Raw genomic sequence first — 27,448 nt, forward strand, 5'->3', positions numbered from 1 at the left:
ACGGGAACTGTGCCCACACAGTGCTGCCCATCAGTGAGGGGAAAGGAAGAAGGAGAGGAGTCTGCTCCAGTGGGTGATGAGTTCATGTGGAAAACCCTTGCATGGCATCCTTTTTGATGGGATGAAAATGAACAAAAGTGCTCTTTTGGTTCCATGCACTTGTATGAAAATTTAAGCTCAAAAAGAGGAAACTTTAGTAGATGGGGACAAGGTGGGGGAGGGCAGACACAGACAAACTGCCACAACTTGGTGGTCACACTAATCTGAATTACTGACGCAGCTGAATGAGAGAAATTCCTTCACTCCTTGCTGATACATGCTGTGGTTAAGAACATCAATGTACAGACACAGAGAAGGCCTTTAAAGCCTGTTTAGTACTCAAATAAGTTCAATGTGCCTTCTAAAATTCTATTTGCATAATTAATGTGTTTGGTAATATCTTTACAAAGAACACAAAGATACAGATTTCAGTTTGATCAATGCAAGATCAAATGATCACAAAATGTGAATCAATGCAATGTTATTCCCAAGTAAGCTTGAGGGTAAAAAGAGAAATAAGTAGAATGTAAGTAAACTCAAATTGCTTCTTTTACACTTAATTTTTGTAATACTGAAACTTCCTTTTACTTTTAAACATCTAAGGAATCCAATGACTAAATATCACTAGGAGACCTGATATGTCTGGATTAATTTCATTTACAGTGCTAAACTATTTTTGACCTGAATATAAATATCATTTTAAAATTCATTCAGGTGTTACTGGTCATTTGAAATAAACATACTTTAGATTCTGTGAGGGAAAAAACACACAACTTCCCTGGAAAACAAATTAATAAAAAGAAATCAATTGTGATGAAATGAATTCTACCAAATCCCTATGAAGTTAGTTCTACAAATTTTCCTTTTCCTATCTTCAGAAACTCTATCAAGGCTTTATTTCTATCTTTACCTTTTATATTATTTACTCTTTCTTCTATAAATCTTTCAGTGGCATTTGACCTCTAAAAGCAATGTTATTCGAACTGGATATGAGATCTCCATCCTATTTTAAAAGTTCTCTCTAGTAAAAGCCTCCATAATCTCCTTCCGTGATACTAACTAAGTCCACAGCACAATAAATCCATTCTAAAGTGAACTAAGTCTTCTGATCAATCCTTTGGGCAGACCAGAGTTTGACTCTGCCACCCTCCCTAGAATAACTCTTCCTGACTTGGGGTATTGAAGTATCTGTTCTGGGTAATCTGATGACTGCCTATCTAGATGATCTTGTTCATCTGGTTTACAGCCTTGAGTCCCATTGGCCAGGGCCTGGTGGCATCCCTCCCCAAACAAACCTTCACTCTGCCCGTTCAATTCAGGAGGCATGTACTGGGCCCGAATGGCCAATCTCACTTAACTCTTTCCATTAAGTGTGAAGACACTTACAGAGCGGCAGCAAAGCTTTCCTTCTCTACTCCACGGCCCAAGCGTGGGTTCCCCAGCAAGGACCTCCCAGCAGACTGCTACCCAGAGCCAATTACAGAAGAAAGCACTGCTGTTTCCCACTCAAGAAGCTTCTGCCAAGGCGCTTATTTCTGCTGATCCATTTATGCAACCCCACTGTCTAAGAGAACATTTTGTCACAGATGATTTAGTATTGCAGCTCCCTGGAGCATCTTTCTGCCGGCAGTGTGCGCTCATTGTTTTTAGGAATCCAGGGTCTCCCAGGCAAGATTTGAGACAGAAAGGGGCTTAATTAGCCACAAGTCGTCTCTTATTACAAGATCCCAAATTCCAAAGCATTCTTCCAAAAATCATTAATGAAAAAAAAAATCCTAGATTAAACTTCTGAAAACAAAACTTTTAGGAGATCTGTCTGACAATGGAACTGCCATTTTTCAGAACAGATAGTGAGACTGGATTCCCATTATGAGCTGGATGGTTAGGAGCTTGAGACAGTAACAATACTTGTTAAAGTCAGAAAGGAAGGAAAACATTTTTGGGATTTTCATATTAAGTCATGGAGTGTGTATCCACCAGAAGCCAATTTAACAGAAACAAGCACTGTATAGTTTTTCCCCAACAGATGCTTGATTCTGCCAACACTCCTGTAATTGTCTACTGTACATAGTTGGAGGTGAAATTGCACACACAGTTGTTTTTTTTTTTTTCTTAAGTGAACTGATTTGGGTTATGGCAACTCCTCCTGCTTTCTGTAATCTTGGCTTGATCTCAGAAACACTTCAGGGGTACCTGAGCGAGCTACTTCATGCAGGTGCCGTTCAGCAGCCCCCTTCCCTCCCCCAAGAGTCCGTCTGCTCCCACAAAGTCCTTTTCCTCCAGCAGCAATTCAGCACAACCCCCACCCCACCCCCAGCCACCTGATCTCTGCATGGCATGCAATTAATTCCGGTTTTCAGGGGAGAAGAGAGCCACAGACACAAGGTCAGGACTCAAGAATACACAACTGTAATAAGGATTCCTTTGTCTCTCAGGAGTAAAATCACTAAGCTGGCCAAACACTCGCCTAAGTGTTTTAACCTGATAGTACTGCTGCAGGTAATCCTTATAATCAAGTACTACTTTATCACTGGAGCCTTCCCTCCCTCTCTCTCACAATCACACATACAGATACACCAAAAGGCACAAAACCCACACTCACAGAAAGAGGTTTAACATATTTGTTTGCAAACCCAGTAAGCTTTATAATATAGAGGCATTTTAAAGTCATGAATGTTAACGGATTGGGTTTATTAAAATCTATTTTTATGCTTCTGTGAGATTAGGCCCACTTTTGGACTTTTTTTAAATTCTAAACTGTTCACATCCCTCAAACTCTTTTCTTGCCAAAGAGGGTTTCCCCCAATCACCAAAATTATGGGCTTTATAAGTGAAACTTAAACCCTGTGTTTTTGAATTACTTTCTCTAGATCATTAGAACACTGTGTTTTGAAAAGCTGTTTGATGTTCAAGGAAGAGTGTTTATTTTCCAAACAACAAAAATAAGGAAGTCCCGGTTTGCCAGAGGAAACTGTTGTGAAGTATCTAAAAATGTTTCAAATCCAACCTTGAACCCAAGAGGGAACATCCACATGCCACTTCCCCACTCAGAAACCTTCAATGGCTCCCCACTGCCTCCTGGACCAGGTTCAAGCTCAGGAGCCTGGCGTTTACAAAGCTGCCAGCCTGGCTGGCACCTGCCTCTGCAGACTCATATTCCTGCCTCCTTCATGTGAGTTTTCTGCACCAGCTGAACAGGATCGACACCCTGCTCCCTGGACACCCACGGCCATTCCCACCTCCATGCTCCCCACCCCACTGCTGCTCTCCACCCCTGCTCCTCCAGCACCAGGAGACCCGGGAAGGCCTGACTCCCCAAGAAGCATCACCCCCAGGCCCGCCCCAGGCAGCGGCTGCTTCCCTGAGATCTGGCAGCCCTGACGGATGGCACTGCCCCCACATTAATTTTCAGAGGTTTTACTCATTTTCGGGCTCTTTCCCCCTCCTCTTTCAGTAGATATTGGAGGCCTCTGTGGACTCAGCTTTTGGCCTGGAACATGCTAGCTTGTTCTGTCACTCATTGTTTCACCTAAATGTTCCATCTTCCCTACTGAACTCCCATCTCCTTGAGACCAGCAGTCCAATCATACCCTTGTCTGTCTTCCCCGGGGGAAACACAAATCCACAGCTGATGCTATTGCTGGGGATCATCCACGTGCCCCCAGCTCTGACGGCTTCCTCTGTCGCCCTCTCGTCTTTCTAGTGTTGACAAGAGGAAAGTGACAGGACTGATCGGGGTCAGGATTGGCTTATTATGGGAGGCGCCATGGGTCAGGGTTGGCTTACTATGGGAGGCGCTGTGGGTCAGGGTTGGCTTATTATGGGAGGCGCCATGCTGGCCTTCATGGACATCAGAAACCTCACATCAACCCAACAAAGATGTTACTTTGAGGATAAGAAGATAAGTGTGTGGAAAGAGTCAAGATTTCTCCATTAAAGGACCTCTGGGGGGGAGGAGGAATCATTCTGGAATGCTTTTGGAAAGTCCTGCTTGTAAGCAGGAGGATGGACTAGACTTTCCTCCTTTCCTGGCGCCCTAACATGCCTGTATGGTTTCTTTACCCCTGAGTTCACTGTATTTCCTTCAAGTGGGATTCTTGCCTATTCGTAAAAATTCACAATAGTAACATCAACTGATTGACTGATTGATTTGCTAGCCATATGTGTCACGGAGAAATCGTCTACTCAAGAACTTCTTTGGGCCACGTTTTGCTCGTCTGATTTTCTTTTAATCTCATGAGCAAGGAGGACTGAATAACGGCTACAGTTAGCGATCCAAGGTTAATTAAAACTCAGAGGTGAAGAAGGGAGTGAGCAAGACTCAGCAGAGAAGCAAAGGAGAAATGCCGACTCCAGAGGCCTTAACTGGCCAGGAAGGGAGAGGTATGGAGACTCCCCAGGAACCCAGCGAGAGATGAGGTCCTCCTATGAGAGATGAGACCAGACGGGAATGAGGACGCCCTCAGAGCAGCTGTGACTGGGCGTTTGCTGTGGGCCCATCACTGTGCCAAGTCTTCTCCAGCAGTCCTTCAACAACCCTAGGAGGCATGTCCAAGGATTTCTCCGAAGTTCCAGATGGAAAATGCAAAGCTCACACCGTTTAAGGGACATGTCCAAGAGCATGGGCGAGCGTGGCAGGGACGGGACTGACACCAGGTGTGCTTGTTTGTGGGATCCTGTGCCCGACAAGAGTGACACGCTGCCTGGATGACCCACGTATCAAACACAGGTCATCCTGATTTTGGACATCTGAACGGTGAGCCAGCAAGCACCTATGTCGGAAGCACATTTCAATTTATTCCACAACAGTGGTTGAGTGGTTTCCGGTTAAGACATGTGCTGGGGGCACACCAAACAGTATAATAAAGTGGGATACGACCTGGCCCCAGTATTCTCGGCCCTTCCCATCACAGAACCAAATGCAGGCCCTGCACCGCCCCATCCCTCTCTCGTTTATTCTCTTCCAAAGCTTTTTCAGTCTTAATGCTTCCACTGCCACCCTCCCGCTTCCCTCCATCTTCACTGCTGAGACATAAAAAATGATTCCTGGGTACAAGTGATTAGTGCTGGTTGGCGGGGAGGCTTCTGTGAAACCCAGTCCATCACTGTTGTCTCTCACCCTCTGGCGCTCTGCTCCGGGATGTTATCTCAGCCCCCTCCTTCCCACCTCCCCCCACCCGTTCTTCTGCTCTACCTAGTTCTGTCTTTACACTGCTATTTTTCTCATCTGGTAGACACCGGGTTGAACTGAAGAGCCTCTGCCAAGCTCCTTGGCAGGAGCCGGCCTGCAGGAAGCCTGCCCACCGCAGCAGCACAGAGCAGACAGCGCCTCTGGGCAGCTGGGCACTTGGGGTCTGGCTAGGACGTGGGGCAGAGCAGGCTTCCCTGGCATGGGAACGGCCCTTCGGAGCACGGCCTTCTCGTGCCAGGGTCAGGGTCAGGATTACGATCGCTCGCTGCACTCGCGGCAGCGTGCCTGGGAAGGGAAGAGAGGGTGGGGGCGGGGGGTGGCAGGCGGCCAGCTCGCCACCCAGGCCGGGCGAGCTCCGCGAGGCACAGCCACGTGCCCAGGGCAGGCAGCCAGGGTCGCTGGGGCTCATGCACGAGGGAGCTGGGGGCTGGGCACCTGGCAAGCGGCCGTGTCTACACTGGAGGACATGAGGTGCGAACCCAGAAACTGCTGGGGTAACATCAGGGAAGTGGCTCGTTCTAATCCAGAATGAGGCCGAAAAGTCAAGCAGCCTCCAGGGTATAGGGCCCGCGGGGGGTGGGGGGCAGTGGTGCCGGGGGTGGGGGTGGACCACAAAACACCTCATGTCCTAGTTTTGCAGAGGGAAGGGCGCTGGATGAAACACATCCCTAAATGGAGAATGGGGTTGGGAATAAGCCATTCCTTTCCCTGCTGGCAAACCACGACATCCCTCCAGATCCAAGCTCGGAGGAGGCCTGTGTCACACAGCCTGCTAACACCCCATGGGAGGTGACTGTTTCCAGTGTCCATTCTCCCAATGGGAACACCAAGGCTTAAAGAGGTCAGGAAATGGACCCAAAGTTACACAGCAAGCCAGCGTACGTCCAGGCTGTGAACCCAAGTCCCTGGGCCCAGAGCTGATGCTTGTAAGCGCCTAGTCACCCTCACTCTGCACCCCTGTCCAGAAACACCTCCTGCCAGAAGGCGAGGATGTGCAGTCCCAGGAATGTTACAGACGGCAAAGCCAAGAGAGCAGGGCGCCCCTGTCCTCTGCAGGGTGTGGTGGAGAAGATGAACTGGAACCAAGAAAAGTCTGCCTGCTTCAAGGACAAAGCTGATGCTCTCCCCTCAAGGCCTCCTTGATCCCGATGAATGGAAAGCACTCCCAAGACACATGGGGCGCAGTGCACCTCAACTCAGAGCACTCCCAACCTGCAGACGTGACCAGCATGTGGGACGGGAAGGTACATGAACTGCACACGCTTAAGGGCAGGGAGAAATCGAAGCTTCATCTCATGGTGTCAGGAAAGCCCAAAGAACTCTGTTGCTTCAGCAGGACCCCTCGTAATTTCAGGGCCCCCAGCACAGATCTCCCCGACATGACAATCTGGATCCCATGGCGGTCCCTCCCTTCCCCATCAGAACCTCATTACAAGAGCAGGAACAGAGCAGACACAACGCTGATTCCATCCTGCCAAGCTCCAGTGGGGTCTCCCCAACCCCCCCATCCTGCCAAGCTCCAGTGGGGTCTCCCCGACCACCCCCTCCCACCATCCTGCCAAGCTCCAGTGGGTCTCCCCGACCACCCCCTCCATCCTGCCAAGCTCCAGTGGAGTCTCCCCGACCCCCCCATCCTGCCAAGCTCCAGTGGGGTCTCCCCGACCCCCACATCCTGCCAAGCTCCAGTGGGGTCTCCCCTCCCACCCCCTCCCACCATCCTGCCACGCTCCAGTGGGGTCTCCCTGACACCACTCCTCCTCTCCATCCTGCCAAGCTCCAGTGGGGTCTCCCTGACCACCACACCCCTCCATCCTGTGGAGCTCCAGTGGGGTCTCCCCGACCACCCACCCCACCATCCTGCCAAGCTCCAGTGGGGTCTCCCGGACACCACCACCCCCTTCCATCCTGCCAAGCTCCAGTGGGGTCTCCCCGACCACCACACCCCTCCATCCTGCCGAGCTCCAGTGGGGTCTCCCCGACCCCCCCACCCTCACCCTCACCCCAACACGGAAGGGTTTTCACTTTACTCCCTAACCAGCCTCACCACAACCCAGATTGTGCTCAGAATGGGAAAGAGAGGCTTCATAATTCTCAGCTGAATTCGGGTCTAATGGTGGCAGGACACCTCCAAGCTATTCAAAGAAAAACCACCAGAGGAAACAATTTCAATTCTGGCTTTACAAGCATGTGATTTAAAAATAACTCTGCCTTTGTCTGCTATAGATGACTTTCCCTAAAGGGACTGCTGTCCTTAAAGCAATCACTCAATTCTCAGGGCAAACTGATTCTTCTTTTTTCCGTATGCAGCACATACCTCCAGGAAAGCACTCCCGGCACCACCTCTGATAGCATCTGACATGCAAACGTTGAAGTGGTCAGGACTCTCCTGCCATCCCTGCGGGCTCAGGAATGGCCAGGAAGCTGCACCTCAAATGCGTGAGAAGCCCCTTCCAATGCCTACCACATCCAGGAACCACCACTGCTCCTGATTAAGATGTCAGCCCAGAAAGCATAGCAATAACCCCCACTGCCAGAGAAGGCTTCAGCGGATCCCTGGGTTATTTCTTCAAGGAAAATTGCATTCAGATATTTAACTCATTCTTTGAACAGACAGGTAAAGAGAAGAATAATGATGGGTGTATAAAATAGGAGAGGGCTTGGAGAGCAGTCAGGGTAAACAGTAAGAGAATTCACAGGAACACTCACCTTGTCATTCCAAGACACACTTGGGGTAAACCTAGAAATGCATAATTTGTCATCTCTTTCACTTCCCTTCAGCCACACAGGTAGCACTAATGGTACAATGCTACTGAGTATAACTCAAAATATGCATGCTGAGCAGAGAGTAGAAAACAAATATTTAACAAAATTGCTTTGCAATTATCTCCTGATTATCCTGATGTCTTAGTTTTATTAACTAAAAGTGGATAACTATGCTCTTATTAATGTTATATTTCTTCTTGGCAACTTAAGGTCTCCTGACTGCTTCCAAAGTTTTGCCATAATGCATTACAGGAGGTATAAGGCATCCATGTGTGTGACAGGATCCTGAATTAAGCCCAGATGTGGCCGTTCAAATCGCAAGTTGAGGTCAGTAGTTCCGGGGCGGGCTGGGGGTGGGGAGAGAGAGGGGGCGATTTTGCCCTCTGGGGACATTTGGCAGTAACAGGAGACATTTTTACTGGTCACAGGTTGGGGTGGGGAGGGTTTACTGCCTTCTACAGAACAGAGGGCAGGGATGCCCTCAAACATCCCACAAAACACAGGCAGCCCCTACAGCAGACTCACCTGAGGAATCTTGCTGCAGACTGAGATTCTACAGTTCCCGGAATGCTCACAGCTACCTCTGTGCTCTTCCCTTCTCAGGATTTGTTTTCCTCACGGGTTACTCGGTATTTCTATTTGGGTCACCACTGTGATTACACAGAATAATGAAGGACTTTCTCCTGTTTCAGGTTTGCCTGTGATATACCACCCATTAACTCCACCTTCCCTAGAATTTTACGTTGCATTATCACCTCTGTAAGAACAGCAGTGTTATTTTATCTGCACTGGGTATTTTAAGAAGAGCTCTAACTTCTTTTCCTTTTTTTGTCAGGAATATCATTGAGTTTAAATGAATTGAAGAGTATTATTTATGAAGTGTGCTTCCGTTGTGAAAAAAAACATATAAGTGAAGAACTTATTTCTAGGTCCCAGTGCCCCCTTTGATCCAAGTATCTTTAACTCTATAACCTAACAAAATGACAGCCACTGAAAGCAGGAGTCCTTTGTTATGGACTGCAAGTCTGAGTAGGGCATCACAAGTTTCTGAAAGTCGTTGATCAATATTGATTCAAATGACTTTCAAGCTCCAAAATCCCAATTCTTGATTTTTCAGTAGGAACCTAAGGGTGGAGACCCCCCCACCAGCATGCCTTTTGGGGGAAAAAAAACCGCAGTATTTCTACCATGGCACACATCCTATGCATGAACAGAAGACTGAGAAATAACTTGTCAACTGAGTGTAAGTGTTAGGCTTAGAACACTGCAAGCCAAAAACTATTGGTCAAAATCTCCCGACATTTCTCTGCAGAACAAAGGGTTACACACAGTACTAGTTACTCTGTGAAGGTCTTTCAGAAGACAGGCATTGGAAGAAGTGATGGAAGCTGACACAAACAGAATAATGATCATAATTGCTCTCATTAAGAAGTATCTAGTGCTAGTCGTCTGACCCCTTAGACACATTATCTCTAATTTTCACAATGACCCAATCAAACCAAAATGATACCCTCCTGCACAAAAGGGAAACTGAGGCCCAGAAAGGCTGCAGCACTTTGTCAAGTCCCACTGCTGCAAAGCCGTCCATCTCATTCTGCAGAGCAGATGACAGAGGCGCAGCTAAGCCTTCTCACCTGGCTTCTGTGCCCTTCCTCCTGACTCTTTTCTCGCTCTAACGGTTATTTATTTTGTGATCTGTTCCTGGGAGAACACCCCTGTATGTCCTAAGTAACAGGGGGTCAGGCTCACAGGAAAGGGTGTCTCCACAAGCTTCTGTGGCCCCCGGGGGTGGGCAGGGGCTAAGACTTCATGCTGTTCCAGGCAGCACCCTGGAAGCTATAACTCAAAGTGTGTTTCGAAGAAGGGGCCGCAGAGAGACTGAATGGGAGAGCTTTAAGTCCAATACTGGCATTCCGAGGCAGGGGCATTCTCTTCCTCCTCTGCACCATTTCCTTTCATTTTCATCTCGCGCTGTGTGCCACAGAAACTCTACATGAGCCGAGGACACAGAGATCGGGAGAGATCTCCGGCTCAAGCCTCCCACCGTCCTGCTTTCTGGCCTCCCCGCAGCTAAGTTCCCTGGCTCGGTGACCCTCCCGACGATTTGTCCGCTGCATCTTTGTTCCCAGTTACCTGTGCAAATGAAACGGCTTTTCTTCCTGCGTGTTTTGTACGACAGGGGGCTAAAGACACGGAGACAGAGCGCCCTCACTTGTGTTTACATCTGAGCGTTTGCGGGTGGGTTTTGAAGTACCGGTCATTTCAGGTAACGTTTTTGTGCAATATTTCAACACCATTTAAAGCCAGCCTTGTAGGTTTTGATAAAAGTGGATTACGTGTGGTGAGCAGATGAAAATGAAAAAAAAAATAAAATAAAAAGAACAATTTGGTAGGAATAGTGAAGAGAAAGACAGGATGTGATGCTGAAGAAGGCTAAGTCATGCTTAAGGTGAGACCTACTTTAAGACTCAGTTTCTCAACTGACAACACAAGCTGAAATGGATGAAAAAGATACCTGCCCCCCACCCCTCACTCACATCTTGTTCCCCTTCAGCCAAAAAACAACGAATACAGGCAAACCACAGCATGATACAGACAGTCCACCCAAATCATTAGCAAGGCCCTGTTATCTGTGTACTTGGGGAAGGAGGAAAAGAGACGCGGGTGAGTCAGGGGCCTGAATTATCCCAATCATTAACCGCAGGTTGGCATTCCTCAAACTGCAGTCCTTGGATCAGCTGCATTAGAATCCCCACTGGGGCTGGATAAAAAATGCATATTCCAGGCCTCAGCCAGACCTGAAAGGTCAGAATTTCTAGGGGTAGGTTCCATAGAGTCGGCCTTTAGCTGACTCTCTGGGTGACGCGCTCGCTGAAATGGGACAACCACTACTGTGGCTGAAACCCAAGACTCCCCCTTTCGGATGCACCCCTGAGGATCAAGATGTTCATGTCAGCCCCGTCCTCCCCCTTCGCTCCCCTCCTCCCCAGGGGAAGGCAGAACCATCTGGGACTTTACCTGGTCGCATGGGGCTCTGCACACAGTTCGGGGGTGGGATGCCAGGGTGAATGGGTGCGGAGGCCCGACTGCTGAGGTCCATGACGGAAGGGGCCGCTGAGGAAGTCGGCTGCAGCCCAGGAGGGTGGGGGCTGTGGTCATGCTGAGACGGGCTGGGGGGAATGCCATTTTCTGACAAAAACTCCTCCAGGTCCATGTATTCCAACTGGAAGGTATCTCCGTCATAGGGAAGGGTTTTGTCCCATAAGGTGGGCCCCAAGAATGCTGACTGGGGGACCGTCGGGCTATTACTCTCATCATCCAGCTTCTTTTCCTTGTCTTTATCCTTACTATATGCTGCAAAACAAGGGATAATATTGGAGTTTAAAAAAGACAGTGAAAAAGTCTCACTTTTTATCACTCCTCCTTGGCTTCTGCTACAAAACTACTTTCCACACGTACGGGGCTGTTCTCAGGCTGCTGCTGCTTGTGGCTCTAGAGTTAAAAGTTCAGGCAGGACATGGATCTCTGCCTGTTTTTCGACATCTTCCTATTTACTTTGGAAAGAAAGCACTAGTGCTCGGGACAGGGATAGAGACTGATCTAGGATATAAACAAGACAGCACAGCCCTCAGTGCATTATTTAAGGAGACAAATAATAATTTAAATCCACAGTGGGAAAATAACACCTGCAATTACATACAACTGCTGTGATTTTTAAGAAAACAGCCAATAACTAGGCATAATTTATCTTCCAGGAAATTCATTACAGTGACAATATGAGGTCATTCAGATTTAGAAAGCCAGTGTATTAGTAATGCTAATTTTGGTAAAGCAGGGACTCTCTGCCCTTCTTTGATACCCTGTATTGAGCACCTACTAACATACCTGGTTCTTTTATATGTTTCTCCCCCAAAAAATCTCATAATAAACTTGCAAATAGTGACAACTTCCATTCACAATGAAGACACAGAGGCTCTGAGGATTATGGGAGCTTAACCAATGGATCACATCCTAGAGAGGAAAGCTGAGAACTTCCCAGCCCACATGTGTTTGCTTCTAAAGCCACTGGGGTACACTGTATTTTACAAAAGGAGTTTCTTGTTTTGGTGTGGTTTAAAATACAAAAGTGTTTTCTTCCTCCTCTTCCCCAAACACTTAGGTATGATCGAACTCGAAAATTATACCTGTATGGAACCTGTCAAGAGCACAGTTACCAGAAAAGGTGGTTCCTCTGAGCATCTATGATGGAGATGTACAGCTATTTTCTACCTGCAAGAATCCCTCACCCCATTAGGTCCTTAACCAGCGCTCTGGATTTGGACAAGTCTGCTAGTCCTCAAGTGCGGGTGAAATCTGTGATTAAGGAATTTAGCTTCTGACTTTCTTCCTCACAGAAACACAGCCTCCATGCCAGCCCTTCTAATCCTCTACAGTCTCATCTCCCAAGAATCTGACTTCGAAACTCCCACAGATGCAAAAGACTGCAGGCAGCACCTTCCTCCCAAGTGCCCCTCCTTAAAGGTGATTTAAGAGGGAAGCTCCGTTCTGCAGACTGGGAACCAAACCCCTCAGCTCTTGCAATGCAACAGGTTGTCCTAGGAAAGAAAAATGCGCATATGACCCGGCTGCTTGCAGCCAAAGGATCTTTTAAGACTTTACACTCCTGAGCCGCAGGGCTCACCTCACCGTTCACATTTGCTCCTGGGATACCTATGGCAGGAAACCCCCCAGCCCAAACGACAAATCCCTGGCGGCACCAACTGGATCCGGCGCCTCCTCGCAGGAACCCTCCGGGCCTGCCCCAGCCAGGGTTGCCCGGGGAAGGTTTGGGACTTACCCAGAAAGGGCTCAGGCCAGAGGAGGCTCCGGTGAGGTTACACGTGAGCCTGCCTGGCTCTCCCCTCCTACCGGGAAAGTGCGCGGTGAAGGGGGCCAGGGGCGTGCGCGGCACCCCGCCCAGGGACCACTCCCCCAGCCCACCCCAGCCCCCATCTCCCGGCCTGAAGCACCCAGCCCGGGACACCGGGCGTCTCCGCTGTCGCCTCGGGAGCTCCAAACGCTAAAACTAAGAGCTGTGATCAGCACGATCGCAAATACCCCCGCTCCGCGGTGCGACCCCTGACTCGAGCCCCCGCCCGCTTGGAGCCCGGCCCTGGGGTTCACTCCCGGGCACGCGGGGCGCCCCTCGCCCCTGCGCTGGCGCTTTCGCTCCGCGTGTGGATGCACCTCGACCTCGGGGACGCCGACCTGTCAACTTCTGTCTCCCACCTGCGCCGCCCGAGAGGACCCGCAAGGCCCGGCCGGGGCCCCGGCGCTCAACTAGCAACACGGAATGTCCCCACGACAGAACCGTCCCCTCCCTTTGTCGGGGGAGGAGGGGTGGGGCGATAGGTGAGCACCTCAATTTCATTCAAGCGGGGCCGGGGTGCCGGGAGTGGGGGAGCGGGGGATGCTCCGGGGGTGCCCAGCGGGGCAGCCAGCAGGGCAGCGCTCACCGTCTTCGTGATGAAGGGGGAGCTTCAGCGGGTTCTCCAGCAAGGACCTGAGCACGCCGTAGGGAGGCGGGATAAAGGTGGGGTTCAGGGGAAGCGGTCGGGACATTTTCTCCATCGCGATGCACTCAATTTTTTTTTCTTTAAAAAAAAAACAAAAAAAAACCACTCCAACCTCCCCCCAAAATGTTGCTGAGCTTTTTCCTCCGTCCTTTGCCAAAAGTACTAGCTTTCAAGGCGGTGGAGACAAGAGAAGAAAAAGAAAAAATAATTACTTATGTCTTTATAAATACATCTGCATAAAAACACAAAACCAAAAGAACTTTCGGGCTCCCAGCGCAGACGACCCTCGGGGAGCGCGCCAAGTGCCCGCGGGCTCCTCCGCGGCGGGCGGGATGCTCTCACCTGCCTCGAACCTCTCTTCATGCACAACGCTCAAAATTGCGAAAAAGAAAGGAAAAACATGCAGAGCGCTGCAGAAGGCGGAGAGCCCGCACCGCCCCGGCGCGAGCGCGAGCGCGAGGCCGCGCGCCCCGCCCCGCCCCTCCCGCGCCGCGGCCGCTGCCCCCCGCGCCGGCGGCCCCGCAGCGCCCGGCCCAGCGCAGCGCCCGGCCCAGCGCAGCCGGCCGCCCATGTGCCGCGGCCGGCCGGGAGTGACGTCAGCGCCCGCCCCGCGCGCCCAGCGGCGTTCGGGGGCGGGCCCCGCGGCTCCGCCCACTGAGGCCCCGCCCATAGGCTCCGCCCCCGCCGCGAGTGTAGCGTCGCCGCGCGCGCCGACTTTCCGGAGCCTTGTGGTGCCGGCGGGCGGCGAAGGGCGTCGGGACACCAGGTCTCCCCCGCCGCGGGCCGTGGGCCTGCGCTGAGGAGCGAACTTTTTCACAGTAAGAAGACGAATGAGAAATGTATCTCTTTAGTTTTCCACCTGGGGATAATTTAGGGCGTTTGAAAAATCACTCCCAGAGTGATTAGGGAGCAGCCAAGTTCGGCAATGACTGCTTTAGGATCTTTAGGGTCCAATCGAGGGTACTCTTCTAAATATTCCCCCCGGCCCCAGCCAAATTTAGCTCCCGTTCTCTTGTCCCGCTCCCACAACCCCAGAAAAATAAGGACTTGCTAGAAGTTCAAATGAGACATAATAAAAACCAGAGAGGGAACCACAGAGAAGCGCTGTGAACTGTTTCCAGAGCTTTCAAGGCAATGTTAATAGGGATACACTCTGGCCTGAAGTTGAGTGAGGGCAGGAGAGACACACACACCGAATGGTATTTCAGGAATATTTGCTCTAAAAGAACGCAGATGACTGTGCCTGGATTACAAAGTCTGCATGGTATTTAAAATGATTTTGTAAAAATTTCCCCAAAGTAACATAACTGTTCAAGGCCACCACAGCAGCTGCAGGTTCGTGCTTGGCCAGTTTGCCACCAGACAGGGGTGATCGCTGAGTACTGCGTGCAGCTGGGTGTGGCTTGGCTGGTAGCGCTGGCATCCAGGCCTGGGGAGCTCCCCACCCCCAACACACAGGCATCTGGGTCTTCCTCACCCTCCCTTCCCATATCTCCTCACTAAGATTAGGGTACCGTCATCTCCGGAAAAGTTTGCAAGAGTGAATGGGCACAAATTAATACAAGCTTGCAATAAGACAGAATGGTCTCTGTAAACACTACCTCTGGCTAAGAGTGGGCAGTGATTGCTATATTTAAAATGGATAACCAACAAGGACCTCCTGTATATAGCACAGGGAACTCTGCTCAATGTTATGTGGCAGCTTGGACGGGAGGGGAGTTTGCTGGAGAAGGGATACACCTATGTGTATGGCTGAGTCCCTTCACTAGTCACCTGAAATTATCACATTGTTAATCAGCTATTCCCCAACCCAAAATAAAAAGGTTTTGTTTTTCTGTTAAAGACTACCTCTGGGGGGTGGAAATTCTTGGTGGTCCTTCCTTGGAGCCCCTGATGGCAATTGGATGACAGGAGACCAGGTGTAGGGTGCCCTTGGCAGGGTGGCTTCTGGTGAGTGCCTTTCCCTCTCTGAGCCGCAGATTCCTCCTCATTGGGCATATGATCAAGTGACCTCTACATTTTTCCTCATTTGAAAATTATGAGGAAAGATAGGTGAGATAGTGCTAGAATGCTTCAGACTTCAACCAAATTCCGAAAACGTCAGGCTTTAAGCTAATGTCACATATATGTATCGAGCACCAGCTGTATGCCAGGGACCTATAGATGAATAAGACATAGTTCTAACCCTCAAAAAAGTTTAGAGCCTGGCATATATGCACATTACAATATAGTTTTAAAGGAGCAAAAATGGGTAGATAGAGATGACATCTCCAAACAATCACTCAAAAATCTATTGCCTTCAAAGAACAACTGTTTTATTTTTTCTCCTCATCCTGCAATCTGGACTAGACTCATCTGGTACACTGAAATGGCCAGCCTTCTCTTCCTCTACACGAAGTGTTAAGGCTTGTCTGCTTTCACGTGGCCTTTGTGTGGTCTCTCCAGCCCTGTAGTCTGACTTCTTACATGACAGCTCAGGGCTGCCAAGAGCCAGCCATCTAAGATAAGCCCCAATCTGCAGCACTTGTTAAGATTTTGCTTGCTAATGTTCCACTGGTCAAAGTCAGACATGTAGTCAAATCTCAAGTCAGTGTGAGAAGAGACCATACAGGGGCATGCAAGTTGGGTGGCATAGTTCATTAGGAGGTCCCCAAAGTAAGAGTCTACCAAGTTATTTTATCTTAAATAAAGGCAAATAAGATTAGAGAATTTATCAAATATCATTATATCAAGATCTTCTGACCGTAAGTCCATCATGTCATTGGATGAATATATGTCCACTCAGTCATTCATTCAGTACTAGTTCAAAACAACTTGTATAAAGCTCTGGGTGCCAGGTGAAGATGTCAGACCAGAGGGATCAGGTCAGATGGGAACTTAGAGACTGGCTGGTGATATGCCATATGTAACCAATGTGAAAAGTGATGGTCTATGAGAAACATGGGCTTCCCAGGTGGCGCTACTGGTAAAGAATCCACCTACCAATGCAGGAGACATAAGAGATGCAGGTTTGATTCCTGGATTGGGGAAAATCTCCTTGAGGAGGGCATAGTTACCCACTCCAGTATTCTTGCCTGGAGAATCCCATGGACAGAGGAGCCTGGTGGTTTATGGTCCATAGGATCAGAAAGAGTCAGACACCACTGAAGCGACTTAGCACACACGCACATGAGGAACACAGAAAGAATACAAGACAGGCCTGGAGAATAACGATAAGGGAAAGGAACCAGCAAGCTTTCTCAAAACAAGACATTAAGAATGCATAGTATTTGGGGAATTCCCTGGTGATCAAGGAGGTATGGGTTCAATCCCTAACCAGGGAGCTAAGATTCCACAGGCCTCCTGGCCAAAAAATCCAAAACCGTGAAATAGAAGCAATATTGTAACAAATTCAATAAAGACTTTAAAAATGTGCTGTGCTGTGCTTAGTCACTCAGTTGTGTCCAACTCTTTGCAACCCCATGGACTGTAGCCCGCCAGGCTCCTCTGTCCATGGGATTCTCCAGGCAAGAATACTGGAGTGGGCGGCCATGCTCTTCTCCAGAGGACCTTTCCAACCCAGGGATCGAACCCAGGTCTCCCGCATTGCAGGCGGATTCTTTACCATCTGAGCCACCAGGAAAGCCCAACTTTAAAAATGGTCCACATCAAAAATAAATAAATAAAGAGAATGCATAGTATTTGTACATGTGGACATCAGGGCTGCAGATAGGAAAAAGGGAATTCCAGAAAGGAATGAGATTGGTCAAGATATGGAGAAAAGCAATTGACAACTTGTGAATGTGTTTTCATTTCTTTTGGATAAACAAATAGGAGTGCAGTTGGTTTCATTGGAAGGATACATGTTTTACTTTATGAGAAACTGCCAAACAACTTCCTAAAGTAGGTGACTTATTCTGCATTTCCAGCAGCAGTTGAGAATCCTGATTACTCTGAGTTCTTACTGACATTTACCTCTGTCAGTTGTAAAATATTTAGCCATTAAAGTGAATGAATGTCTCATTGTGCTTTTAATTTGAATTTTCATGATGACAATGTTAAGCACATTGTCATGTGCATATCAATCATTTGTATATTTTTCTGTGCAAACTGCTGAAGTCCCTTGCCCAATTTAAAATTAGGTTGTTTGTCTTTTTTATTATTGAATTTTAGGAGTTCTTTATATGCTTTGGATAACAGGTCCTTTGGCAGATACATGTGTTTCCATCCACTCTGTGGCTTTCCTATTCATTTTCTTGACGTTGCCTTTCCATGAGCAAAGATTCATGGACTTATGGAACTTTAATTTAATGAAGTTCAATTTATTAAAAAATTTTTCATGGCTATTACTTTTGGTGAACTAAGAATCCTGAGTTTTGGAGATATTTTCTTCTAAAGCTTTTATAGTTTAAACTTTTCCTTTTAAGTCAATGACCCATCTCAAATTAAATTTTGTGGCTAGCACTGAGAAGTTGAGGCACAAAAGTTGAGGCTCTGTTTTTTTTTCTCATGGGAATATTTGATTGTTCTAGCAGCAACTATTGAAAAGAATTTTACTTCCCCCTTGAATCACTTTGGTACATTTATTGAAAATTATTTGACTGTATATTTGTGAGTAATCAAAACCTTTGATCCCCAAGGGAAAATGGATGCTTTATTTCCAAGAACAGAATAATGCTATTTCTAAGTTTCCTGGGCTCTGATTCATATCAAGCAGCAGAACAAAGTTCACCCAAGTTCAAGGCTAAAATTAATGGCTCACTTTGGATGGCTCATTTGGTTTGCTACAAGACCTTCTACAAAGCTGTCCATGTTAAGGTAAATAAGAGCCTAGAGGCAGAGGCATGGCTAATTTGTTTTTTATGTCTAAGAGTAAATAATCAAGTCTATTGAATGCTTTTTGTTACAAATGTGAATATTTTCAGCCCTCCTGTCCTAACCTGCATGTGCTTGGGGGATAAAAAGGTCAAAACTAAACATCTGTTGCATACATCCAAACAAATAAATTCTATAAGGAGAACATTTAACAGGTCAGTGGCAACTCTTTAGTTGTCTCTTCAAGTAGGGAAGTATAGCAGAGGCTCCTGGAATATGGAACTGTCCTAAAAATAGAAATGACCGTAGAAGAAGGGTTTCTCAGACAACCTCTTAGCTGTCAGCACAGCCGTGCTCTGCCCTGATGGTGTAGGACTCAGCCTTCTGTCCAGCCAGTGGTTTGCAGCTGGCCTGTCACTTCAGAACTTGGGGGAGACTGAGTGTGGAAGTCTTTCTTGCAGCCTAGTGGGGGCAGATTTGATGCTGCCGCCTTGGCATTGCCCTGCAGGTCTGCAGAAAGGTCTTTGCAGGGTGAGCAGCGTCTGTGTTTCAGGTTCCCAGTGGGCGTGAAAGCTTACTGAGCACACAATGCCTGCCACTGTACCCTACCAGCGGCTGGGAGCCTGGGGTGCTGAGAAGCAGCCACTAGGGTTATAAAAGGCTTTATGTGCCAGCGAGCCAAACCTCTAGATGAACCTGTTTATCTTGTTGCCAGAAAGGGCACTTTATCCAGGGAATTAATTCAGAAGTAAAGACATCACATGGGAGTTGAGCTGGATACGCCTAACCCAGCTCTCCCTCTCTCCTTCCTGAAACCTCTATCCCAGCTAAAACACCAAAGATGGGAAAATTATAATTAATTAGCTTAACTACTAGAGACCCTCAAATCCATTCACTTGGTGCAGGAACATGCAAACCAAAAGCAAACACATGTTTAGCAGGCTAAGCTCTTCTCCAAAGGATGACTCATGTGAAGGACCAGGGCTGGACTTCCTACCCTAGATCTGGGTTCTGGGGTGCTTACTAAATGAAATAATAAGGAGTAGGACAGACAGATACCTGTAAGAGGTGGTAAGCCATCTTAGATACACCCATCATTGATAAGTGGATGTTTAATTTCCAAATATATGGGATTTTGTTTAAACTATCTTTAATTCCTTGATATTAATTTCTAAAACAAACAAACAAACAAACAAACAAAAAAACCAGTAAATGTGGTAAGCCAGGTAGGTGTGGTTTATTGAAATCCAGAGGAAAGCGAAGAAAAATTGTGTTGACAAGAAGGAAAGAACAGATATACAATATGTTGAAAAGGGAGACAGTAGAATAAGTACAGAGTTTGGGGTGAGACATACTTCGGTATCTCCTACTAAAGTAGTAGTTAGAACAACATGAAGGAGGAAAAGGCGCATTTATTGTGTGCTTAACTGTGTTCTGGCACAGCATTAGACACTTAATATATTATCTCATTTTTTACTTGTAACATCAGCATAGGGTGCGGAGCATTGTCACCCCCATTTTACAGATGAGAACAGTGAAGCTCAGAGAAGGTAGTGACTTGCCATGGTCCTTTGCCTAGCTGGGACATGGAAAACCTGTGAGCTGAAAACAACTCTGCTTGACTCCAAAACATGTGCTCTTAACCTCCATGCAGTAAATGAATGACAGTCATCCATCCAGTAAACTCACTGGGCTTCCCTCTGGTTCAAATTCTTCCTCTGTCCTGTGACCTTGGATAACCTCTCTGATCTCCATTTTCTTTGTGTGAAATAAAAACTAAAGATCAGAGTCACTAGGAGGACTAAATGAGATAACGCACATGGAGGTTCTGGGAAGGGCTGTATATTGTCACCCTGCTTATTTAACGTACATGCAGAGTACATCATGAGAAATGGCAGGCTGGATGAAGCACAAGATTCCTGGGAGAAATATCAATAACCTCAGATATGCAGAAGACACCACCTTTATGACAGCAAAGAACTAAAGAGCCTCCTGATGAAAGTGAAAGAGGTGAGTGAAAAAGTTGGCTTAAAATTCAACATTCAGAAAACTAAGATTATGGCATCTGGTCCCATCACTTGATGGCAAATAGATGGGGAAACAAGGGAAACAGTGGCTGACTTTATTTTGGGGGGCTTCAAAATCACTGTTGATGGTGACTGCAGTCATGAAATTAAAAGACGCTTACTCCTTGGAAGGAAAGTTATGACCAACCTAGACAGCATATTAAAAAGCAGAGACGTTACTTTGCCAACAAGGGTCCATCTAGTCAGAACTATGGTTTTTCCAGTGGTCATGTATGGATGTGAGAGTTGGACTATAAAGAAAGCTGAGCACCATAGAATTGATGTATTTGAACTGTGGTGTTGGAGAAGACTCTTGAGAGTCCCTTGGACAGCAAGGAGATCAAACTAGTCCATCCTAAAGGAAATCATTCCTGAATATTCACTGAAAGGACTGATGCTGAAGCTGAAACTCCAATACTTTGGCCACCTGATGTGAAGAGCTGACTCATTTGAAAAGACCCTGATGCTGGGAAAGATTGAAGGTGGGAGGAGAAGGGAACGACAGAGAACAAGATGGATGGCATCACTGACTCGATGGACATGAATTTGAGTAAATTCTGGGATTTGGTGATGGACAGGGAGGCCTGGTGTGCTGCAGTCCATAGGGTCTCAAAGAGTCAGACACGACTGAGTGACTGAACTGATTGACTGACTGAAACAAATGTGAGAACTTGTTAACTGGATGGGGCACTTTTGCATTTTCTGTTTTTCTGTTCCTTTGCAGGGATGTTCCATTTGTGGATCTACATATCTGTTTATTTGGCCCGTGATATTAGATGCTCCTTTTAATCCAAACACATGCGTCCTTTTCTTTTTTCAGACTTTTCTCGCTTTAGCCAGGGTAGCCACCTTCTATTGCTTCCAGACTCCAAAAGATGTATGAGTTTGAAGTTCAATGAAAGAATCCAATAAAGCAGATTCCGAATAACCTTTCAACCAGACTAGGGAAAATATGTCCATTTCCTGTATCTTACTAAAGGGTGAGGAATAGAAATCTGGTTGTTAATTGTGTATTAGTCACTTAGTCATGTCCTACTCTTTGCGACCCCATAGACTGTAGCCCACCAGAATTCCACAGAATTCCTCTGTCTCTGGAATTGTCCAAGCAAGAATACTGGAGTGGATTGTCATTTCCTTCTCTAGGGGATCTTCCTGACCGAGGGATTGAACCTGGGTCTCCTGCATTGCAGGCAGATTCCTTACCATCTGAGCTATAGGGAAATCCCTATATAGGGTATTAATTAGCACGTGAAAATTATTTCAAATCTAGTCAGTATAACTGAAGTTAGAGATGTTTAAGCTACAGAGGCAAGAACTTGCCATGACTCAGAATCTAGCCTTCAGTTTTCTAGAATCCAGGTTCAGTCAGTCTCAGCAAAATTGACTATTAACCACACTCTATAGTTTCCAAGCTGCGTGTTAGGCTCAAGGGCATGTGTTAGGAACAAGGGCCATGTTAGGAACAAAGGCATCTCATCACACAGGAATGCAGGTTCCCTCTGTTCATTGCCTCTTCACTCCAAGACAAAATGTGATCCACAGACCTCACCACCATTTTCTATATCCAGATTTTGCACTGGGCAGAGTTTCACGTGGGCCATCTCATAACAAGTGGCCAAACCAATGCCTTTAAGTGGGTGTCTTTGTTGGGACATTGGTAATGGGTTCAATTACTAGAGGCCAAGGTAGCTGGTTTTACTCAAACATGTGTCCCAAGCCATGTGTGGCCAGATCAACTTGGCACAGCTTTCTTTTGTAAAGATGCACTGGGCATGCCAGGTGTGTTGAACTTCTAACAATACTTAAAGATTCGTATCAGCTGGATAGTGTGTTTCCTGCCCCGTAGGGACACTCTCCATGGGAGCGTCCTTGCTGAACATGGGGTTAGAGCCAGGCTAGTGAGTTGCATGGCCTTAATGACTGCAGGCAGTGTCAGCTGGGTGCACACGATCTTGCTGAGACTTCCCTCCCATTGCACAGCTGTGAGGATGTGGACACGTCCATCACAGGGGCTCAGAGCCTGGGAGGGAAAAGCAGGAGAAAGGGCCTCGCTTGGCTGAGGTGGCGTTAGGTCTTCTCACACATGGACAGACACATTCTAGGCTCCCTTTATCCCAGCTCATTATGCCTCACAGGCTTCAAATCTGCTGGTCCTTGCTCAGAGCTGGAGGCAACCTTCCTGGCTTTTTGGACACTAATTTTACTAGGCTCCAAGCACAGTTTCCCATCAGTTGGTGCTTTTTTTGTCAGGCAGGGAACATGAAGATTGAGGAGCTTTCAGCAGGCCTGCCTTTCTGTTTCTGTAGGTCCTCTTCTCCAGGCACAGAATGCTGATGGATGGAGAAGAGCACTTTGGGACCAAGCACTGTTCTGGATGCTGAGGATTCAAGCTAAGAGGAGAAACAGAAACATGGGGTTCCCTGCAGTCAGCTGGGAAGACAGTCACTTAGCTAGATATGTACATCAGTGTACAGTTGAGAGAGACAAACAGTGTGAAGAGGGAAGTGACTGCCTCTTACTAAAGGGCTTCAGAGAGTGGCCTCAGGAAGGTTTTGTAGGTAGAATTAGGAGTAGATGAGGGAAGTGGGGAGTAGGAGAGGTATGCCGGGTGTAAGGTACACAGGTATGGAATAGCACAGTTGGAACTACAGACTGCTCAGTTTCTAGAATGCCAAGCTCACAAGAAGAATGATACCAATGATCTTAACCATGGCAATGACTATATGCAGAGCACGGATCAGGCCAGGCTCTGTGCTAAGTACTTTGCATCATCACAGACCATCTTTAAGACAATGCTAGGAGATAGACACTGATACCTTTTTATTGATGAAAATTCTTGGGGTGTCATAAGCCAAAGCCACACTGGCTGAGGCGAATATGGGGAGTTTGAGTTGGCTTCACTTTGCCTTCTCGTTGTCTCTGCATTCTCTGTCTGCAAATTGGCCTCTTTCATGCACTGTGTGGCTTCCAGTCATTTAGGAGTTTCATATCTTTGACTTTCCTCCACAAGAGATGGACTAACTCTCTTTCTTGGTTTTGTAGACAGGCTCAGATGGGCCCAGCTTAGATCAGCTGCCCATTCTTGGAGTGGGCAGTGGTGTCCTGTAGTTGATAGGAATGTGACCACCCCAACTGGGACCAAATAGTTAGAGTGGAAGGAAGAGGAAGTCCCAAGAGTTGGAGGTTCTGGGCTGGATGAAGCACAAGCTGGAATCAAGACTGCCGAGAGAAATATCAATAACCTCAGATATGCAGAAGACACCACCCTTATGGCAGAAAACAAAGAACTAAAGAGCCTCTTGATGAAAGTGAAAGAGGTGAGTGAAAAAGTTGGCTTAAAACTCAACATTCAGAAAACTAAGATCATGGCATCTCATCCCATCACTTCATGGCAAATAGATGGGGAAACAGTGAGAGACTTAATTTGGGGGGCTCCAAAATCACTGTTGATGGTGACTGCAGCCATGAAATTAAAAAGACACTTACTCCTTGGAAGGAAAGTTATGACCAACCTAGACAGCATATTAAAAAGCAGAGATGTTACTTTGCTGACAAAGGTCCATCTAGTCAAAGCTATGGTTTTTCCAGTAGTCATGTATGGATGTGAGAGTTGGACTATAAAGAAAGCTGAGCACCATAGAATTGATGTATTTGAACTGTGGTGTTGGAGAAGACTCTTGAGAGTCCCTTGGACAGCAAGGAGATCAAACTAGTCCATCCTAAAGGAAATCATTCCTGAATATTCACTGAAAGGACTGATGCTGAAGCTGAAACTCCAATACTTTGGCCACCTGATGTGAAGAACTGACTCATTTGAAAAGACCCTGATGCTGGGAAAGATTGAAGGTGGGAGGAGAAGGGGACGACAGAGGATGAGATGGTTGGATGGCATCACTGGCTCAATGGACATGGGTTTGGGTGGACTCCGGGAGCTTGTGATGGACAGGGAGGCCTGGCGTGCTGTGGTTTTTGGGGTTGGAAAGAGTCGGACACGACTTAGCAACTGAACTGAACTGAACTGAATTGAACCATATTCTTCCACCTCTGCCCTCAAGGATAACAGCACAGTCTGTGGCTGTGGAAAGCTTCTTTTGGTGACAGAGTTGGTGCTTTTGCCTGTGTTTTGTACTTTTTCAGGTGAGGAGCAGTCAATCGTGGCCTCAAGAGAAGACAAGGACAAGGAGAGGCTTGTGAAAACAAGTTAAATGTACTCACAGGTCCTAGGAACAGGAGGCCCGGCACCCCATGCAGGGCCGTATGGTGAAGCACCAGCACTGGTCAGGAGGCTGAAGGGGCAGGAGTGAGGGGAGAACCCAGGCCACGGCCTTTAATTTGTGCTGGAAAGGCGAGGCAGGGAAGGGTCCACAGTCTACAGCTGGCCAGTTGAGTAATATCAGCTGCAGGCTACAGGGGTGGTCCTATTTGCAGAGTACCCAGGGTAATTAAGGCAAAGTACCATCACCCTGAGGGTGTTCAGGCCAGGTAGAGGGGGTGTGGCTCTGGGTTGGTTCATTTGTATATCAGGAGTGTGCTTACAGCCGAGTCCTCTGCTATCTGTAAGAACTGTCTAGCCCCAGGACTGCCCTGATGGTCCAGTGGTTAAGACTCTGTCTTCCCAGTGCAGGGGCCCAAGTTTGATCCCCAATCAGGGAACTAAATCCTGCAGGCTGCCAAGACTCAACACAACCAAATTAATTATTAAAAAAAAAAAAAAAAGAATTGTCCAGCCCCAAAAGGGGTAGGAAGGTTTTTAAGATGTCAAATGTCAAACCATCATAATATGAAGAAAACAGAAACAATATGACCTGGCTGGCACAGTTATCTTGTTCAACCAAGTCAGCTTAGATGCCACCAAACTCAGTAAGTTCCAAATATTTCAGAATCTAATCCTCTTTGCAAAATAACTCTGAATGGTACTCCGCTTTCGTCCTACTCTCAAATGAACCAACCCCTCCCCTGGTTGCATTTCCTCTCCCCCTCTCCCCACTGGCACCAGCTTGCAGGGTCAGCAGGTTAGAAGCTACAGAACCGACCCTTCCATCCTCACTGCCGCTGCCTTGGAAGGCTTGCTGCAGCTCTCCCTCTAGGGGAGCCTCCTTACCCACTGCTGCCCCTGAACTTTCCATCTTCACTTCCCGCCTTCACAAAGTAGTGTTCCTCCAAACTTAGGTTCCAAAAGTCTAATTGGGATTTGGCTTCTTTCCTTTCACTGTGAGCCCTCAGTATCCCTACACTACCTGCAGAATGAAACCCACCCTTCTCCTGTAGCAGATGCCTGGCCCCAGTTGGGCACCAGCCTTCAGGCTCCTTCTAGCCCACCCCTCCCCCACCAGCTCCCCCAGCAGGGCAGCAGGCAGCGGGCTGCTCGGGGAACAAGACCCAGGAGCTCAAAACCTGGCCATTGTCTCTCAGTTGGCTGATGTGTGGCAAGTCCCTCAACTTCCTAGAGTTTCAGTTTCCCCAGCCATGAGATGAGGGTAGCACTTGTACCCACTTCCCAGGGGAGGGTTAAGCACATTAATACATAAAGGACTGGGGCTAGAGCCTGGGCCAGAGTGTGAGCCAGATGACCACAAGGAGTCCTGCTCTCACAGCTCGCAGGAATGCCTGTCTCAGCCTTCTGGGCTCAGCACAGCTGCCACTGCTTGTTGAAATCTCCCTGATGCCCTCAAGAACACTTCATCCTCCTTTGTGCCCCAGAAACTCTTGGCTTCATGTCCGTCTTCCCCTCTGCTCCTTGAGAGTGTGGTTCTTTTCTCTTGGTATTCGTCACCACACCTAACGCTGTACCCACCACATACCGGTGTGAAAGCATACATATACAGATTTTATGGGGGCAACACCAATATCTGGAGTCATTTGCCTGGGTCATCCAAAGGTGTGGATTAGTTTACCTAACCATTGTTTTCTCTGCTCACATTTCAAGTGTTCCTACTTGCCTCCCTTCAGAGGCGTGGAGAATATCATTTACAGGGCTCAGGAGCTTGGTCCTTCCGCCTCTGCCCATCAGCTTTTACCCACATCTGAGTGTTAGCTGTGTTTGTTATCAAGCTTCCCAGGTTCTCCATTACCTCTCCAGCTTGGTTTCTGCTTACCTGCCGACACCCAGCCTTGACCGTGCAGCTCTCCTTCCTCATTCGTTTCTGCACAATCAGAGAGGTTTCCTGCCCGGTGAGACCAGTTACCAGGTCTCCAGGCCTGTGGCTCCTGTTGCTACTCCGCCAGGGCTTAAGTAATTATATGTCTCCAATAACAGTAATCTGGGCATCTCACGCCTCTGCCTGATAATCCTGGCTTCTGTGCTGAGAAAGTGGAAGGCAGACTTTGGGATTTCCCATTTCATTAAAAAAAATAATAATCTTGAAATATTGAGCCACTTCCATCCCAAAAGTCAGAAGCCACACTCTGCTGTTCTTTAAGTGCAATTGTCAAACCTTATACACTAACATTTAGAGGGGTTCATTACAATGTAGATTCCTGGGCCTGCTGCTGAGAGTTTTCATTTAGTAATCTCTTGCTGTTGTTTAGTTGTTAAGTCATTTGCACTATGTTTGCATCAAGGTGGATCATTTCCTAGGGCTTCCCAGGTGGAGCTAGTGGGTAAAGAACCTGCCTGCCAATGCAGGAGAGGTAAGAGACTCAGGTTCCATCTCTGGGTCAGGAAGATCCCCTGGAGGAGGGCATGGCAACCCACTCCGGTATTCTTGAGGAGCCTGGTGGGTTACGGTTCATAGGGTCGCAAGGACTCGGACATGACTGAAGCGACTTAGCATGGCCCAGTTAGTTTCCTAGGGCTGCCCTGACAAACACCACAAATGTGGTGTCTGAAAATGAAAGGAATTTTCCTCTCACAGTTCTGGAGGCCTAAACTAAAGATACTGGTAGCTCAGGGTCCCTGCAAAGGCCCTTCAGGGAGAATCTCTCCTGGCCTCTTCCTGCTGCTGGGGGCTCCGGACATTCTTTGGCTGCGGCTGCATCGCTTCACATATATCTGCCTTCGCCTCCATATGGCCTTGGCCTCTGATGTGGGTCTCAAATAT

At 47.7% G+C, this 27,448-nt stretch overlaps 1 protein-coding gene across 2 annotated transcripts in view; it reads right to left on the minus strand.

Annotated features, from left to right (window-relative positions):
- Positions 1-14,036, minus strand: part of HLF (HLF transcription factor, PAR bZIP family member) — a 54,945-nt gene extending 40,909 nt beyond the window's left edge. Inside the window, exons 1-2 of one of the 2 annotated variants that reach the window (XM_043483621.1) lie at positions 13,489-14,036; positions 11,012-11,347 (exon numbers count right to left, since the gene is read on the minus strand). In XM_043483621.1, the coding sequence (XP_043339556.1) occupies positions 11,012-11,347; positions 13,489-13,603 (451 nt within the window). In that variant the 5' untranslated portion in view covers positions 13,604-14,036. Of the gene's footprint in view, positions 1-11,011; positions 11,348-12,830; positions 12,849-13,488 lie in introns of those variants that run through there. The other variant, XM_043483632.1, reaches the window with a different exon arrangement.
- Between the last annotated feature and the right edge of the window lie 13,412 nt (positions 14,037-27,448).

This window comes from Cervus canadensis, chromosome 1 (assembly GCF_019320065.1).
Source record: "Cervus canadensis isolate Bull #8, Minnesota chromosome 1, ASM1932006v1, whole genome shotgun sequence".
Lineage (NCBI taxonomy): Eukaryota > Metazoa > Chordata > Mammalia > Artiodactyla > Cervidae > Cervus > Cervus canadensis.